General features: G+C 39.8%; 1 protein-coding gene across 3 annotated transcripts in view; it reads left to right on the top strand.

Moving 5' to 3' along the window:
* MBP (myelin basic protein) overlaps positions 1-19,204 on the top strand; it is a 123,257-nt gene that overhangs the window by 52,804 nt on the left and 51,249 nt on the right. For all 3 annotated transcript variants that reach the window (XM_049830481.1, XM_049830482.1, XM_049830483.1), the window contains exon 3: positions 8,741-8,831. In XM_049830481.1, coding sequence (XP_049686438.1) covers positions 8,741-8,831 — 91 coding nt within the window. The remainder of the gene's footprint in view (positions 1-8,740; positions 8,832-19,204) is intronic.

Raw genomic sequence — 19,204 nt, 5'->3', positions numbered from 1 at the left:
TGTGCAGCCCAGCACCCTGCAGAAATCCTCGCGGTGTTGCTTTGAGGCAGGTTTGTAGTGCTGCTGAGTGCCCTGCTGTACCATTGCATTGTGCTCCCCATACAGATCTGCCATCTCTTTTATCTCTATTCTCCCTTTCTGTGATTAAAGGGGGAAAATCAACAGCTTTACTGCCACAGACAGGCCTGCATAGGCCTCTAAGGAGGATTCAAGGCTGAGAATCTCTAATAATTCGGGTGGTGGCAAGTGTTTTGCTTTCTATTCATTACAAAGTGCCAAACTAGAACCTGTGATATGAGAAGTTCAGTGTACAAGGTTGAAAGGCCATTTTTGCCTTAAGCCCAAAATATTTGTAATCCTGTCTCCCTGACTAGTGGATTGTTATTTTACGCTTTTTTAATTTGTCGTAGTTCTGGGTTTTTTCCCCTCTTAACTGTTGTGCATTGTTCTGTAACTAGTTGCTAGTTTTTGCGTCTCTGTTGTGCTTTTAGCATAGATTGAACATTCAGATGCTTAGATGACCTTTTTTATCTTCTTCTGGTGTATGGGATAGCTATATGAATTCTTTTCAGTTTTTATCAATATGCTAGAATATAGAAGCGGTTTCATTAGCAGAAGGAAACAGGATTGCTTTTGTACAATTTTTTTATTATTACCCTTCAGAAAGACCTCAGGTGGTGGCATTTGAAAATTACGTCTGCTGGGGTAAGACTACCATTGTTCAGTGTATGTATGAAGTCCTTAAGGAGATACGCTGAGAGTTGAGGCTGCAACATCAACATTGTATTTATAACTTAAACCACATCCTTTTCTTGGAAAAAAAAATAGGGTGAAATATTTGTACTTGTTCAGCATGTGGCTAAAATGAGTGCTTAAAGGAAAAGTAAATTAGCACTCAGTCTAGATAGGATAAAGGCAGCGAGTGGACCATGAAAGCATCAGTATTGATAGCTGTCAGTCTTCATGCTAGTCTGGAAATCTGCTTAAACACCTTTTGTAAAAGAGATTTGCTATTGTGCTTGATGGCCAAAGTGGTTGCTTTTGGTTTTGTTCATCGAGTGTTGTTATGGTTCCTCTGATTCATGAGGCCAAGAGCTGTATCCATCAATGTGCCTGCCAGATGCTGTTTGCAGTGGCACTATAGAAAAACTGCCTGGGTTCAAAGCAGGCAGCACATGTGCTTTAATAACATTAATTTCAGGTCAAGTGTTCTGGAGGCTGTCAAAACGCGGTGTGTGCCTAAGTGTGCTTTTAGATCCTTATATTGATCTTCACAGTTTTGTATTGTGTGTGCTACTCCGCTGCTTGTACAGCTGATGTGGTGGTGGTTGCTCTGCCCTGTAGGACCAGGGTGGGACTGGTAGAGGAAATAGCAAGTTATAGCTCTGTCTGTACTTGTCTGAATTTTATGTGATTCACGTTCAGGTTTCCTGTGTACGGTTTCAGAGTTAATGTGCACAGAGTGAAAGACACATGACAGGATTCTTGCTTCAAATTGAAAATCTTGACCCAGAGCATATTTTTGTGTCTTGTCTTAACTTGTTTGCAAATTCCTTGCTGTTTTATGAGAATTCTCGATTTTGGCAGTGTCTCAGAGTACCTACAGAATAACAGGTCACTCGCATCGCTTTTCCTTCCCTCTCCCCCTGTGTATAGGGCACATGAGTTTGGGTTTGTTGCCTTTTTTTTTTTCTTCAGTTCACAGTATTCATGGGATAACCTTGATTCTTGCACAGGGTTGTCTGTCCTTGTTTTTATGTTTTGTTTCCCAAATGTTTCCCATTTGTCATTTTAGCACCTTGATCCCAAATGCAGTTAGCCTCTGTCAGTGGTGTGGACACAGTAATATAGTCAGTTGTTTTCTCCCTATTGTGTGCTTGAACCTCCCTCCTCAGCTTCGGGGGAATACCTTACGGACTAGTAAAAGCTGACTAGTAGCATACTGTGGATCCATTAGTTGTCTTTATCTGTTACATTCTGAGCTGAAGAGATTTTAGTTCAGTTATAAAATATGAGAACCCCAGTGTGGCCAGGAACCTTACCTCAAAATGAAACAGAATTGCTACAAAGGCAAGATATCCAGTGTATTAACACAATTTGTAAGAACTTCTTCACAAACAATACTTGTTTTTAAATGCCTTTCATAAATGGAGGGAAGCACATAGCAAAATAGTGTGGAACTGGTAGTGGGGAATGTAGCAAATTTTTGAGTTGGAATTCAGTATTTTTTACTGCAACCCCTCAGTATCTAAAGGTTTTAAAATAGACTGAATGCATTTCTTCAAAGACCTGGATAATGTGTTTGAGGCATTTCAAACCTTTTTCAAAGGGCTTTTGTCTGCCTTGGGGGTTAGTGATGGGATCCTTTTGTTTGAAACTTCTTTTGAAATTCTCCATCGGTGACATTAGCAGCAGTAGCACTGTACTGTTGAAGCGGAGAGGAACAGAAAACTGTCCCTGGAAAACTCTAGCCCTCTCTCTTTCCATCACTCTGTAATTTTTTTCATTCTTACTTTAAATAAGATTTTTGACACATGCACAGGAACATAAGAATAATTACTCTATATAGAAATTACTGAGTAGAGGATATTTTGAGTATTGCATTTTAGAAACTGAATGTAAAAAATCTGTAGAAGTGAAAATAAAACTGAGAATGAGGTGTACCAGAAAACTGGAGATAATGATTGTGATTAGCTTGCTCTTAAAAAAAATTATTTTATTTATCTGAAAATTAATGGGAAAATTTGAATCCTTTGAAATGACTGGTGGGGACTGAAAAAGGAACTGATGTGGGAGTTCCTGGAACATTTTCAAGAGCTTGAAGCTGTAGAGATAACAGGAGCCCAGCTTCAATCTGGTGTTACCCTACTCTGAATGATGGCAGTAGTCTTTCTTGCTCAGGGAGTATGAGTTAGCTGGTGTGGCATCGTAAAATTTCACCATTCATGTTCTGTGCAAGAAGCCTGGTGCTTGCTAGTATGTGAATGAGTTTCTGAATTGGTGGAAAGGGGGTTGGAAAATCTCCACAGTTAAGAAGAATTAATGGGTGAGTTCAGGAAGATGTTTGAACATACTCGTTAATGCAGGTCCAAGAGATTTCTTGCCTACCTGGAGAGGGCCAGCCGCCATTCCATGAATTCTTGCTGCTCATAAGGGTTGTCCACAGCATCTCATCTGCTTGATTGTGTTAAGCTGTGCTTGTAAAACTCCTCACAATGGATGGGGGCTAAAAACTTTGAGACTGATAGAGGTGTCTGAGAAGAAAATAACCAGGAGCTTCTCCAGCTTTCATGAAAGCAACATTGTTAGTACTTAATCTGGGGATGCGGACTACAAAAGTGACAATTATCGCTGTTAAAAATTACTTGCATCCTGTCCTGTCGATTGATTGCAGCAGTATTTGGTATTTACAGAAATGTTTGTGCATTTGGCAGACTTACTGATACATGGCTCAGTCATGTTACTGTGACATTTTTGAAGGAGCACGTATCCATGATTTAAAGATTCTTCTTGGTTTTTTTTTTCCTGTGGAACTCTGTGGAAGATGAGTTAGCTCTGAACAGAGGCAATGTATATAATGTCCTAAAAGTATACTGTAACCTAACATCATACATACATTTTATGATTATTAAATGAAAGGTGGCCTTGCATGGTAGAATTCAGGTGAATATCACTGCAGAACTGGAAAATCAGGAATGTTTTGCAGAGTTCTTCAGCCAAGTCTGGAGTTTCATGATCTTCTGCTATGGATACAGTTTAGATTATCAAGATTGTTATTGCTTGCAACAATTTACCCTTTTTCTGTTATTCCAGAATGGAGGTTTATTGCCAGTCAAATCTGGCTTTATCCACTAGAAACTCTCATCTGTCTTTTGAGGTGGTGTCTGTTGTTTATTTTAATTTCGTAAATGTAGCATAGAGGAAGAATCAAGTGTTTTACTATGCCCGCAGTTCTGCTAGGTGTGTGGACTTAAGTGCAGGGAAGGTAGCATGCTATGGACAGGAACGAATAAATGAGAATGACAGAAGGAACTGGAGAAATGACGATGCTGCCAAAGGAGCAGCTGATGCACTCTCAGTCTGTGTTGTCTTGCTGCAGTTAGAAGTTTTGATGTCCATGCAGCACTTTTCTGAAAGTAAAGGAAACTTCAGTCTGTTTTCATTTGTGCCATTGGGATGGAGCTAAACATACTAGCTAAGTACATAATAAGAAGACAGTTTGTAAAAGGCAGGAATGAGAGCACAGACAGTATGAATCTCTGCTTCACATTGGTTTTCTTTAATTCTCTTTTAGATGTAACACTTCTTGAATAATTGTTTTGTTTCTAATGAGACGTTTTAACTCTTCTGTGTTTTTTTGAATTTGAAGTCATTGAGTAACAGTTTTATGGTTAAAGGAAAAAAAAAAAAAAAAAAGCCCTTCCTAACTAGTATGCAAAAATGGCAAGGTGGCTAAAAAGCTGGCTTGAATACTCCAGAGTACAACTTTCCATTTCTGAGTCCTATATTTTCTTGAGGACATAGCTGCTTCAGTAAATGTAATATGCTTCACTGCACTTTTTAACCTGGCCTGCTACTGTAGTGCCTGCAGAACACAGCTCATTGTAACTCAGCATTTCTTAATGTTTCCCATTTAGGTAAAGATCATCTAAATAGTCGCTGATAGTAGCAAAATACAAATAGCCTTGCTTCTTGCACTAATGGGTGTATATGTAGCCAAAATGTGATTTTTTTTTTTAAATATTGCTGTTCATTTGTTGCAAATATTTTGATAGCTACCCATTATTTGTATATTTACCTATCAAAGTTTTATAATGTTGTGTAATATGGAGACTTTGTTGTTCACTTGGTGGATAATAGGAAAACAGGTGAACTGAGTCACAAGGCATTGGTGAGCAGCTGCAATGGGAAGCTGGGCCAAAAGTGTCTTGTAAAGCTCTGGCAGATAATAATGCAATTTCTAATTTTTATCAGGGCTGAGTCAAGAGCAGCTGTATATGTACATATTCACATATATACAGTTGCAACATATGTGCACATCTTATTTTGTAACTGCTTTATGAAATGGTAGAAGTATTTCTAGTCTGTGACCAGCTGTTATGATGCAGGAGATGCTGGCTTGCTACTTAGGTGTTTTATGGTATTTTGGAACATGAGTGGCCAGATTCATGTAAGAAATGCAACTCCAATGTGCTTTGATAGTGATGTTGGTGCTCTGTGGTTTCTCTCCCAGTGTCAGAACACCTGCAGAATGGGACATGTCCTCCTCACTTTTTCTGAAGTACAGGCTGGAGGCCTGAGTTCAGAGAAGGGTCTAAGCACGTTGAGAATGCCCATCTCATCTCAAGAAGCTTGACTTGAGTTCCAGTTTAATGCTAGTTTTTGCAGTGGTCAAGGAGATGCTTTTTGGGGAGAGAGAGTTTTTGTGAATTTAGGCCTATATAATATTTATTTCGGGATAAAAACAGGTGTAATCTATAGTTCTTGGGAACCAACACTGTAAAATAAACCTATTTTGCCTGTCACTTCTGAAATTGCATTAGGTGCTCAACCTGAAAGTAAGAGCTAGGTAGAATTACATTTACTATGTTATGTACAAAGGGTCTTTATTTTATAACCAACCACAAGCACTTTATAACTGTAGGTAAAGAATCCTCCTGGCACTGCTCAGGCAGTGTAAGGGAATGTGTTTTCGCTTTTCTGTTCATTGATTGGAAGGAGAAAGACACTGAAGAATTTTTAGGACAGCGGAAAAAAGAATTAAGCAATTGGCTAAATCTTGTCTTTTAAAATGATGGTTTTTAATACAACTTGTTTAGAGCATCTGGATCATCAGTTGTTCTTTTGCAGTGATTTTCCTTGTATTGTTTTTGGTAATATGAATATTAGATATGCCAGTAATAATGTGTCATGTAAATTTTTTAGTGCAAATAATAAAGCAAAAGAAATCTTTTTAAAGTTTACATTCTGTGTAAGAAGCCAGGCCAAATGGATTTAAATCCAACTGTGCGCTGTCATGTTTTAGGCTGATAAATCATACAACTTCCCTGTCAACATCTTGGAGCTGACGTCTGTCAACACCAACATTGTGGCTTATCCAGGGAGCAGACAGCACAGCTGCTGTGTAGTTCTTCCCAGTGATTTAACTCAAAACAAAATATCTCAGGGCTTCTTTCTAATTTCCCTGAGAGTGCCAAACCCATGTTTTTAAAAGTAAGGGATGTGCACATCTCCCTAGTAAGAACTTGGAGTGACAACTTGTTTCATAGACGCTGCTGAGTATCTGTTGGTTAGTGTTTTGTTGCTACTGCTCTTGATGCCTTGCAGCAGATGGGGCTTCCAGCTGTTTCCCAAGAGGAACAGCAATCCCTCTTCTTCTGCACCACCAGGTGCATACCATACACTAAATACAATGGAATACATTTGAAAATGGAGCTAACAAGCACTATCTTTACAAAACCTAGAGCAATAGCTCTGATCAGGACTTAAGCTGCCCCTTCATCTGGGAAAGCCCTGAACTTGGTTTGGTCATCTAATTGTATGAATTTTGTCTTGTCTGTGATGGCAAAATTTTTAGTGGCTTTTTACTTTGGGATTGGCTCACTCTGCTGTAGCAGATGTCCTCCTCTGCTTTTTTCAGAGTTGAAGGCTGTTTTCCATCTCTTCCTACAAAGCAGATGTAGTTGAGTTACTGCTCGCTATAGAGCAACTAAAATAAGATGGAGGACCCAACTTCAATATGCAGCTCACTGAATCAATGGCCTCTATATGCAAGTGATTCTGTAAACTAGTACAGATGCTGTGGACCTTGGTATGTGTCCCTTGTGCGTGTGGACCACACTTAACGCATTGCAAACTGGGTGGCTCCACAACTTACAAATGGTATCTGTTGGGACAGGGCTTAAGTATTTGTGCTGATCACAAAGCTGTTCACCCAAAGCAAGCTGTCTCCCAGTATAGCCACTGCTGGTTTCTGACTGGGTCCCTCTATCTTCCTGAGGGACCCTAATTAATGCAAGCTGAGGTGAGCATCTGCTAAAGCTGACCTGTCTCCTCAGCTTTGACATACACATAGCTGATGGGTTTTCTGCATGGGATGCTGAGGTTGATGCCTTGAGGGAGTGCAGAATCCTTTCTCTCTTGCAGGTGTTTCTTCCTCTGAAGCACAGTTTCTCCTTTCTTTCCTGTTCTCCCTGCTTTCTCCAATTCTTGTCTGCTGCTGCGTGACACCAGTAGGCTTCCTAGGTCTTTGTTTCACTTTTTCCTGACAAAGCTTGCTGTCTTGCTTCAAAGTCTCTTAAGTTTACATGCCCTAAGTTTCTATTCCTGTGTTCTATAGCGAGATTGACAGACTTAATCTACCTGTCATCTTATGTATTCTGTGTGGTTATTAATAAGGGCAAATAAGAGACCACTTAGAGTTTAGACATGTTCTGTTTCTGAAGGCAGAACCGGTAATTTTCATGGACAGATTGTATAGCAGCATTTTCATAATGTAAGTCAGACTTCATAAATTGTACAAAGGTAATTTATCCAAAACATAACACAGTCTTCTGAATGAGCATGTGCTTGAATAGAGCAATATCTGTCCTTTAAAAAGCATAGACATACTATATTTCTTTTTTTCCCCCCTTCTTCGACTCTTAGTCAAGTCTTTCCACTGCTTTACAGATGACTGCATGTGCAGTTTACTGTCTGCATTGCTGCCAGCTTGTGTATACATTTCCCTTGAGTACTGTTATAGGAGCTTGAACAGAATCCATTGTATAGTCACTTCCTAACTCAAATGAAATTCATTGGATAGCATTAATATAAAGACTTGCAAAAGTTGTAGGCTACAGGGTGTTTGTGTGTGTGAGGAGTCTGAAGGGGCACCCATGGGCTCACTGGAGCCGCCCGCTGCAAAGGGACTCTGATCCTAGCAGTTAAAGGCTCAGGTGGTGTGTGTGCGGCTCCTTGAACGGTGTGTGACTGCTCGGGCAGCAGCCTCTCCCTTAACAGTACCAAAGTAAACCATTTTGGAAACGTGAGTTATTTTTTCATTAGTAGCAATACAAATATTTAAAACTCAAGGTTTTACAAGTTATGTTTTCTTCAGTCTTTTCTAGCTAGGGAATGAAATGTTTTGATTTTGAACAATTTAAGTGCTGAAGCTGTTGACTCATCTCTGGGCCCAGTCTAATACCAGGTAGCTAACTGGCAGATTTGTTTCAGAAATAGATAAGTACTTGTGCTTTGAACAGTTAAGTACATGAATTGGTTAAAGACTTGAAGATGGCTGTTCCTAAGCTCTCTCTTGCTCACTTACCTTTGCTCTGTAAAGAGAAATATTTCTGCACTATCTTATGATCTCCTGGTTCACTAAGTCAACAATGGAAGATGTCAATAGAAAGAAAATGAACTATGAGGAGGAAAGGTGGAAACTTACAAGGCTGTCATGGTTTTTAAGATCTCTCTCTTATTCAGATGTCTTCTCTAGCCCTCCATCTTATGTCTTCTAGTCAGATTAAAACAGACTAAAAAAAAAAAAAAAAAAGTATTTTCTGAGAGTATTTTCCCTCAATATTTTGCAAAATGGCATCTATATATAGATATATATAGTAAAGATACCAAAACCCTCTGTGTTAATGATTCCATATTCATTAAGAGTGTAATGTGTGTGTAATTAAGAAGTTTGAGGAATGTTTCTGGTTGATAACTATAAAAGAAGACCTAATCTGAAGAAATGTTTGTTTTACAGAATGCTGAAACCAAGGTGGAGGAAGCAGCTAAAGAGAGTCCGAAAGCAGCCAGACTAACACAGCAGTCTTCAGAGGATAATGAAGTATTTGGTGAGTTACTCAAACAACTGGAGAATGTTATTTGATCTGTTACTTCAGAAAAGAGAATTCCCACAAAGTCCTTGTGATCTACTTAATGTTGGTGTATAGCATTTGAGTGCGAGTCATACAGTTCCACAGAGACCTGGAAAGATGGAAGAAAGGACCAAGAAGAAAACAGAGGGATCAAAGGTCTGAAATAAATCATCTCTGAAGAAAGGTTTGCAGTTGGTTACCACAGAGAAGAAGGATTGAATCCAAGTCTTCAACAAAATTAAAGAAGTGTGCAGTAAGAGGGAAAATAAACATTTCTCTATCCATGACGGGTAGAGCAAGCAGTGAATTCTTTAAATTACAGAAATAAAGATTTGATTAAATGTTGGGAGGGGGAATACTAAAATACTGGGACGCATCATCTGGAAAGTGTGGAGATTCATCATTGCGGGCCCTTAAAAACAGTTTAGGCAAGTAACTGTCTGAACTGATGTAATGTAGTTCATCTTGTGGCAGAAGGATAGACTAGATGACCTTTGAGGATACTTGGGAGGCCTGGATCTTAGATGAGCTCCTCTTGATAGTTTTCTGTGAATCCTCCCCCGCTTTCCTTCTAGATTTTGCTGGTAGTTTTATTATTTGATCTGAAAGCTGCATTTGGCCTTTTCTTCTGCATTAAGATTTGGAAAAGAGCCAGGGAAGCCTTACTATTCCAACTTCACATTGATTTTATGCTAGTAGAACTCCAATAAAAAAGCAGTAGTCTAACATTAATGCAGGAGAGCTGAAGGCAAGGCTGAAAGTTTATCAGTTGGTGTAGTATTTAGCTCCATTATGTTCTGGGGTGGATACTCAAGATCTGCAGAAGTCATGTCGATGTTATTAAGGCCGACTAGCTTGAAAACTTTTGGATGAGTCAAATATTTTTGAACACAGTAAGGAATTTTTTTTCTTTCAAGGTACAAAAGAAATGGAGCATGAATAATTAAATCTTTCCTACTATATATGGAAACAAACTGCTTGTGTTTAAAATCATCTTTCCTCAGTGAGATAATGTAGTGTGATTGGCACATGAGCCTGAATTCCTCGTATGAATGTTTCCAACACTGATCATATAATGCCAGTGTGAAGAATCCACAAGTGGATTTAAGAACTAGGTTTCAACTTTATTAATTAAGTGGTAGGCTATTACCTCATTCCCTCTACATCTGCTTCACCAGTTATTTGCAGAAGATCCAGTGTTACTGGTTATAGAGCCCCCCGGCACTGTGTAATGTGCATCTCAAACTGTGTCCTTCCTTTCTCAATTCAGATCTTGGGTTTTCTTTCTGTGAGAAGTATGGAGACAGCAAAGCAAGGAGACCTCCGTCTGCCTCTTTCTATGAGCAAAATCTCAGGCTTTTAAACCTCTCTATTCTGTTCACAAGCCCCATGTACCAGTGAACTAAACCAGTAGTTAGTCAAGCCTGTGGTCCATATGAGGACTGTGAACTTAAAAATGGGAATTAAAACCCATGAATTTCACTGTTTGTAGGCTTAAACTCACCACCCAGTGATCCATACCCTCACTACAAATTCTTTCACTAATTTAAGAAGGTCGACATGTAGTGTACTGCATGTTTTTTAAAGCTAATGATTTACTAACAAATTGCTAAATACTTCCATGTTCTAAATCTGTGAACTTAACTGCTTATCTAAGATAAGCCAGTGATCAATCATTGATAACTTGGCAGCACAAGGAGGAAAATTCCTTTCCAACTCTGAAACCAGTCAGGCTATAGTGTCTTGTATCAACCCTTTTACCACTTTACAAATGAAAGTCTGGTTTGTTTGTTGTTTTTAAGATTAGATCAAAATGGGGCGGGGGGGGGGGGAAGGGGGGGAGAGGAATTATGGTTCAAGTGGAGTCTGTAATCATCTTTTTCACCCTGGTCAAGTATGGAAATCAAAGGACTGAAGGTTCAAATGAAACCACCTTAGTGTGAGACTCCCTGAGAGTCAGGGAGAAAATTTTGGCAGATACAAGTTTTACGTCTCTGAGAATGACACTGTTGTATATACCTGCCTCTCCCTGCAGTTTGGGGCAATTTCTTAAGATGTTCAAATCCATCTCATAGGGGATAAATGATAAGCTTGAAACAGTTTTTCCTAGGTGAGTTATTTGTTGTCCTGTGACTTAAATGATTAGATTACAGTTCCTGCTCAGTTTTTCTCCCTCTGGCTTGATCTATTTCAAGCTATCCCTCATTTCTTCTTTCGTTTTCCCCAGTGATGCTAATTATAACGAGCATCAAGTATGCACCAGGAGTTGTTTAATTTATAGCTTCAGCTTTGACTAGAATCCCTCTTCTGAAGAATTTTAAATAGCCTCCAGTCTCTTTGAGCGGGTGCAGCGCAGCATTCCCTTTTCGCATAGATCACTGTCTTCTGTGCCTTATTTATTTTTCACAAAGATCACTTTCCCCAGCTTTCTCTGGACAATGCCACCCCCTACAGAAGGGTTAGCACAGGCAGCAGAGAAGTCAGTTCCTGCCTGGGGGCAGCCACTGAGCCCCCTTCAGAAAAGGGGGCAGCACCCCTTGACTGCTGCCTGCCTTTTCTGCCTCGGTGGGTGGGTGTGCAGCGGGTGCTCGGAGGGGTCGGGTCCCCCTGAAAGCACTGGGCTGTCCCTCTTTGCTGAGCCGCCCGGTGGCAGCAATCACCAGTCCCTGGCAGCCATCAGAGTGCCTGGACTGCCAGGTCAAAGGCTCTGTAGAGACAGAAAGTGCTTTTTAGGCAGGAATCTCTTGCTTTGCTCTTGTCTCCCCGCTCTCCAAGGTTAGCATTGTCTTGGCCCAGGAGACAATATAATTTTCAGGAAAAGGGAATTTTTTTGTACAGTGGACAGCACAGGATAGATGCAATTGCTAGAGATTGTTATACAGAAGATATCCGAGGGAGCTGTGCTGTTTGAATACAGCAATATTTCTTTTGGAGGTACTTGCTTCCAGAGTAAGTGTGGTTTCTGCAGTCCCTATCACTTGGGTACAGTTTTGGAGGCAAACACTTTATTATTGATTGAAAATGTTGTACTGCTAAAGAAACGAGTGTGGATATCTCTTCCAAGTCTACTAGACCCAGTAGCATTCTTTGTAGATACAAGCAAGGATTGATCCACTACTGGGGAGGGCCACTTGTGAGTGAACATGAATGTCTTAGTTTTCTTCTTTTTCTTCTTCATATGAGTTGGATTTGGGAATTACCATTCCGGAGGGGTTTTTTGCATTTCTCTTTAATAATTTTTATACTGCTGTATATCTGAAATGTCCTTACCAACGGTGAAGCTGCATTGTACCAGCTGCTTTATGAAGCAAGTCAGGTATGTCTTGTGTTCCAGAAAGCTAATTCTCAAAGACGGTGAACTTTTTAAAGAGGATAGGTAGAGAAATGGAACAGAAGGGTAAGAATATGGGAGAGAAAAGAAATCTAGTCTGTACAGTAATGGTATTTGTAACTATGAAATTCTGAATTAACAAGAGTTAGTTTTGTTTGTCCTTTGAAAGGATTTTCTTGTGACACCCAACAGAGTTCTGTTGTGTGATATATACTGAATATGCATCTGTGATGTGGAACTAGAATGTCTTGCTTGCTACAAACTTCTGTTGAACTTGCACGTAGTCAACATGGTCTCTGTTGCAACCAGTATGTAGTCAGAAAAGGATCGTGAATGACATCTCAGTCCAAGTGTGAGAAAAAAATTGCTGGGTAGAGTGCTATGCATTTACAGAAATGGATTAGGAGGTGACTGCTAGCCTCCAGAGATTATTTTCAGAATTTTATTAGATCCATTGCTACTCTACAACAGTAGAGGCAACAGCAGGGGGGCAAACTGCCTGTCCTTCTCACTACTGGGAGGACTGGACCTTCCTTTGGTGCAATCCCATATTGCATTAACTTGGAAAAGGACAAATGCAGATTTTTATTGATACTTTTTTTTTTCCCATAGGATTGAACTAGCATAAAATTACAAGTAAGGAAAAATTCTCTGTGGGAGAGCTGTAGTATGTTGACAGCATATTCCCCTTTCTGATAGCAATGAAAAGTCGAAGTGTACTAACTTTCCAAGATACAGTAAGTCTTGACCTTCTCACACTGTAAAGTTTTCATTTCTGTCTACTAGATCAGGTCTAAAATTATATCTGTGGATGTGGCCATGGTTCTTCGTGGCTTAGTGCTTTCCAGTGATCTGTGCTGTGTGACTAGAGTTGTACTGCGGGGTGTTGGGTTTTTTTGTTGTTATTGTTTGGGTTTGGTGGGGTTTTGTGTATGTGTTTTCCTTGTAAAAAGGCAAAACGAACTCTTCTTTTTCCTCTAAAAGAAGACATCAGAATTGCAGAGCTTTTTTTTTTTGCTTTCACTTAGGCAAGAGGTAAGCTCTGTTCTGAGTCTGGCAAAGTAACACTGAACACAGCACCATCCGTCATTCTGCCATTTCTAATTGCAGTAATGGGTACACCCTGAGGTATCTCTTTGTATGCAGAGCTCAGGTATATAGCTAGAAACCGTACATTCAGCACAATTCCACAGCAACCCTGCCTGACCCTGATTCCTTGCTTATGCTGAAGCCTGCTGCTGTGTCCTACACAGAATGTCCTGTGGATAGTTGTGTAACCTCGCACAGGTTGAAGAACTTCTGTCTCCATGAGATTTCCATCTGTAATCATTTGACAGATGTAGGCACGCTCACCGTTGGGCTCCCTTAACGTGGTAGGACAAGGGCAGCTGCAGTTGCTGCAGTCCCACTGCATCCAGACCTAGGAATTTCTTTATGCTGTGTGTCACATACCGGATTTTGTTTGGGTTTTTTTTTTTTTTTTGTTCGGTTGGGGATTTAATGATGGTATATAAAGCCCATTCTCCCAAAATAATAGGCAGTGTCCATCCCTTACAAATTAACAAGTAGTTGTACAGAATATACTTACAAACAAGGTGGGAATGTATATGATTGTATGTTATATCTGTATGGATTTCACTCTTTTCTTGTATCCATTTTTGCTGTTTGATTCTTTTTTAAAAAAGGGAGGGTGCAGAATGCAAAAGGAGGAGCTGGAAATCATTTAGCAGCTCCTGGCTGCACAGTGCCTTTATCAGGAGGTGATGCGGTCCTGTCAGGAGCTTGCTAAAAGCTGAGGGTTATTGTAGTTCAGTGACCTTCTTACTGGGAAGCTTCTCTCTTTGTAAACACAATCTATTGTGGGACATAAGCTATGCCTTTAATGCAAGATAATGGCAAGCTTACATGAAAAAATCAATCTGGTGAGACAGCAAATTGTCCTAAAATAGATATTATTACTATGGTGCAGTTATTCCCTCTTGCTTGAGAAGTAAATGGGGGAATTTAGTCTCCTGTAGTTTTTCATTATAAGCTAAGTAATGATTCTGTTTTTCCAACTGTCCATGTATTTCTGTTTTCCTTCACCATCTCTTTCCTTTTCCCAGTTTCTTGCAAGGCTTGGCCTGTCTGCTTCCATCCAGAGACCACTGGTTTATCAAAATTACAACAGCAAGACTGGATTAACTTTCTGAGATTGAAAGAATAGATTTATATTTTAATAAAAAAACGCTTGGCTTGACATTTTTTGTGCAGTTGTTGGATCTCACAGTTACTACTCACAGCTTTCTCTTTTTGGTATGTTTTTTATGCCCACCTAAAGTGTTGGTTTTTTTTTTGTCTTCCCCCTCCCACCCCCCACCAGGAAAGTGTTGAAACTGTTCTTGCAAGATCTTATGTATCATAAAATGCTTTTTGCAAACTGTGTGTAGTTTATGTAAGGACAGGAGAAGCTGAAGTCTAGAGAACTGCTGTGGTGGAAAGAAACCCGCAGGATTTCAGAGGCAGCAGTTGGCCAGCTGGTTAGATTTTTTATTGTTTTAAGGTTTGAAGCTTTTTCTAAAGTATAGATATTTGCATTTTTTATGTTAATTCTGTGGTTGGTTTGGTTATGGCTTATTTTTATAGGTTTTCTTTTTTAATAATAGCATTCAAACATGTTTTTTTCTGGCAGCCATCTGATGCTTTAAACAGTAACAGTAGTTCTTGAACATGTAACTAGTTAATATGCCATTGTAATTAATGTACTGGTCTACAGTAGCATCTAAACCTGTAAGATTACTTTTAGCATGGCACTGATGTTTGCCACAAAATTAGTGCACAAGCACTTGAGGGCATTTCAACAAGTCTGATCTGGTATGATTTTTCTTTTTTTCTTGTCTCTCTCACATGTAAGCTACGTGCATAACAGATGTTTGGATTTTTCTTCTTTTATGGGGACTGGAGTTGTTCCTACGTTCGTTAGCATAGACATGGACCTGAGCCAGTGATGCCTGCTGCATTTTTAGCAGTGCAGGCCTGGTGGGCTGTGCTTGCTGTAATTAATCAGCACAATAATGGTATAATAAATGACTTGTTCATTATTTTAATGCTTGCTATACAGTGTAAAGGATCTGCTGGTTTTTTTTCCCCTTGTTTATTCAGTAAGAGTGAGTCTGTATGCGAGATGGGGGAAGCACAATAGGCATTTACCATCCTATTGTTATCCAGAGCACACATTGTAGCTGATTGTAAAAGTGAGGATGGCTAAGGGTGGTCTAATGTCACATGTTGCTGGGTGGCGATATGAGGCCTTTGGCTAATTAGCTAGCCATGAAAACAAGTTACTCCTTTGCCAGTATATTTTGTCCTCTTTGTCCTGTTAGCAGGCTGCAGCCCAAGGGAGTATTATGTTAGCACAGAAGAAAGAGTCCTTAGTGTTCTCCGTCACTGATCCTTATGTACCATCCAGTTTGGTTAAGGCAGGATTTTATCTGTAAATGAATTAAAAATGCTTCTGAAAGATCTGTTTTGGGGAAAGTAGCTGGGATGTTGCTGTTGTCCCATTTCCAGTTTTGGTGAGCCTGAATAAATGCCTATTGGAGTGAAATAAGAAGCAGAATAAACCTTCGTGGTCCAGCCTCTCTTCTGTCATGTTAGCTGAAACAGATGTTGTCATTAAAGTTTAATTACAATGTGACTCACTTTTTAATGGAATGGCTAGAAAAGAACCAGAATGAGCTTTTTTTACAGTCTACTAGGAGAATATGGAAACACCAGCTGAGATTGATAATCCTTTTGTGTCTTAAAAAACATAAAATATGAAAGCCACCTACTTTGGCTTCCTGCATAGTAAGAATTATGGAATTTCTTTGGGTAATTCCTGGATCAAATCCATAATACCTGATTTCAGCCAGAATAATGTCCTATTGCAAGAATTGTATGAAAAAGATGGATTCTCCTCAGGCTTTCAGTGGTCAGTTATCCTGGTTAAAAAGAGGCACTTTGCTGATGGTCTAGCTGCCATAATTACCTCTGACTGTGTGACCCAGCTGCATTAGGCTGCCCGTAGCACACGTCATGAGAGATCCTAACCCAGATTTTTTCTTATCTGAATTCAGAAGATAGAAACCAGAGGTAAACATCTTGCCCTCATAAACACAGTAGGTCAGTATTAAGTTGGTGCTTCCTATCCAGTGTGCTGTCGATTGGGTGAAATTTCAATTAATTATCAGGATCAGATGGGCCTAAGAAATTCTGGCTTGGATTTCTTAGTGGTACTTCCCACCCATGCCCCCGTTTAAGCCTCATTCATTAGCAATATTGTAATTTGCTCTACTGACTTTGACAAAACTATATAGATAGTGAGTTGAGCTTAAAAATCAAAAATCCATCAACCTGTCCTTCCAGCATTAAAGGGGTGGGCTGGAGTGTGAAAAGAGCTGTGGATTTTCTTACGTTCAGGTTGTTGCCCGAAGACTGTGGAAGGGTGGCAAGAGAGGTGTTGTAGCTGCATCCCCTTGTCCAGCAGCAGGTCTTCTGTGAAAATATCAGACTTGGTATGTGATGGGTGTAGCTCTGGAAGGGAGAGCCAAGCAGCAAGAAGCCCACTCTGAAAGGATTATGAAAATAGAGATTGACAGCGTATTGTAAACACCCCAGACAAGCTGTTTTGGTGGTGACCGTGACAAAATATTTTGATTTCTACAATGAGTTAATCTAAATTGTGCTTCAGCCTAAGGTATGACATTTGCAACTGTGTCCACAAGACTGAAAATGAATCTAATGGTGGTGGAGAGTGAAAGCAAGAAGGAATGCAGAGCTTTTGAATGAGCAAATGAAAATGTGCAGGACTTTGGCATCTGTTGGCTTCCCCCTGGTGCTCCCATCTCTGTACCCTGGCGCTCTGTAAAACTCCAGGGCTCCAGTACGATGGATGTCAAGCAGCAAATCCAGCCCATGCTTGAAGCTGTGGCTTTCTGTTACACATTTGTTCAAGTGTGGTTGTGTGGTTTGGCTTAACGCCTTCAAATAGATAGCTTGGCAGCACTTGCGCAGTAGTTCAGTTTTATGGGCGTGACAGTATCCCTTTAAGTGCTGACAAGGAGGCACAGAGCAGAGATTCACATCTGAGGTATTTATTTTTGATGAGGAAAATAGAAGTGAAAAGGACTAGTATTTACTGGTGTGCACACACTGGTACTTGTACAGAAACATCCTGGTGGCGACAAGACTGCAGTCGCTTACAAGCCTTGCGAGGAGCAGAGAACAGCCATGATAATGCTGCTCTTTATTTTCAGTGCTGTTCAGGCAGGCTCCCTCTCTAGAGCCTTCCCTATGCTTCCCTTCCCTGTTGCCAATGAAAAGCTTGGCTTTCTCTAGGCCTTTTAATATTCCCACTTAATTAGAAGGAACCGTTTTTCTACTGGGTACAAAGTATCTCCATCAAAACAGGAATGTTAAATTAGTCTGAGTGATTTCTAGTAGCTGTCGTCCATTGTGGATTTTGTTGTTTTTTTCTTTTTTTCCTTTTTGATCCTTCTTGCTATAGCATCTTAAAATTTCTGCTGTGTATGATACTAACCATGGAAAGCTAACAGTGCACCTGGTAGTGCTGACAAGCAGGATTGCAGCAGCAATCAGCGTTTTAAAGAGTAAACTCCATTGTTAAATAAATGCATGTATGGATGCTGTTGCAAAAATACTTCTAAATCTCTGTTTATCTCAAGTGACTTCAGTAGAAGCTGGCTACAGATAAAAGAAAGTCACAAGAGTTCTCATTTCTGTTCTGAAAGATCTGTAATAGGATTTTGTTTTTAACCTTTGCTTGTGGAAAAGTGATTGAATATGCTCTTGAAACAAAAGTGATAGGTTTTGTACATCTAACTGAGCCATTACACAACGTTACCATAAATAGACTTGGTTTCACCGAACTCAGTGGAGACAGAATGAAAATATTGATGCTTCTAAAATAGATACTTAACATTTGACAAACTATTCCTTCCTTGAAATAAGTGGGCTTCCTTGAATGTTTATCAGGATGTGGTGACTCTATTTGCCTTGATTTATCTATGCAGGACCTCCTGCTTTTTCAGCACAGCAGCTCTACTGATTTCAACAGAGCTCTGCAGTGGTTATGCCTGAGTTCCTACCAAGGAAGATGCTGATCTTGGGTCAGTGGTACGTGAAGTTCTCAGCTCGATTAACAGGCTTCAGGAAGCCATCTTTCACATCAGGCGTCCTGCATGCCACTGAGGCAGCTTCAGGCAGAAAGACGTTTCCATTTTCTTGTTTGCAGATATCTTGCAACCCAAAGTCAAATGGGAGAAGTAGACAATTTTATTCTTGAACTGAAGGGCCGAATTTTAAACTTGGTTCTGACATTTATTGTCGTGAGTGGACTGAATTCTTTGCAAAGCCTTTTTGGGCGGGATTAGTTCTAGAGATATGGTTTTTGCCTCCTTCTGCTTCACCTATTCATCAGGTCTAAAATGTTCCAGTATTTAATTTTGTAAGGTAAGGTTATGGTATGAGGAGGACTTTGCCACATTAGTAGTATTACTCCTACCTTTTACTTTCAGGCTGTTCTTGTTTTCTGTCGTATTCAATCTTGTATGTAAACTGGCCATCCTTAAAATGAGCACAAGACCCTCTTGTTTGGTCTCCAGATTTTATAGCTGTTACCACATTTCTTCTGCATTTGTCAACACAGGAAATCTATTACAAAATAGGATGAAATGGAAAACTTAAGATGTGTGGATACCAATTATACAGCAAGCCTAATTTCAGTTTGAATCCCGTATTCAGCATTAAATATAAATTCTGAAAGTTTGCTTACTTTATTTGCCAAAATTTCTTGAAATAATTTTACTGCTTTTTTTCAAAATACATAATTCTTATAGGAAGATCTGAAAGCGAATTTATTTCAAGATCCATGCTGAAATAAAACACTCAGCCAAAAACTGTCAAGACCCCTGAAAAATAAAAGCTTCCCTCTTCTTTTCCCACCAAATTACTCTGCCCTTGCTGTGAGGGATCAGTG

Source organism: Accipiter gentilis, chromosome 27 (assembly GCF_929443795.1).
Source record: "Accipiter gentilis chromosome 27, bAccGen1.1, whole genome shotgun sequence".
Lineage (NCBI taxonomy): Eukaryota > Metazoa > Chordata > Aves > Accipitriformes > Accipitridae > Astur > Astur gentilis.
Note: the sequence above shows the minus strand (reverse complement) of the source record. Positions and strands in the feature narration are given on the sequence as shown.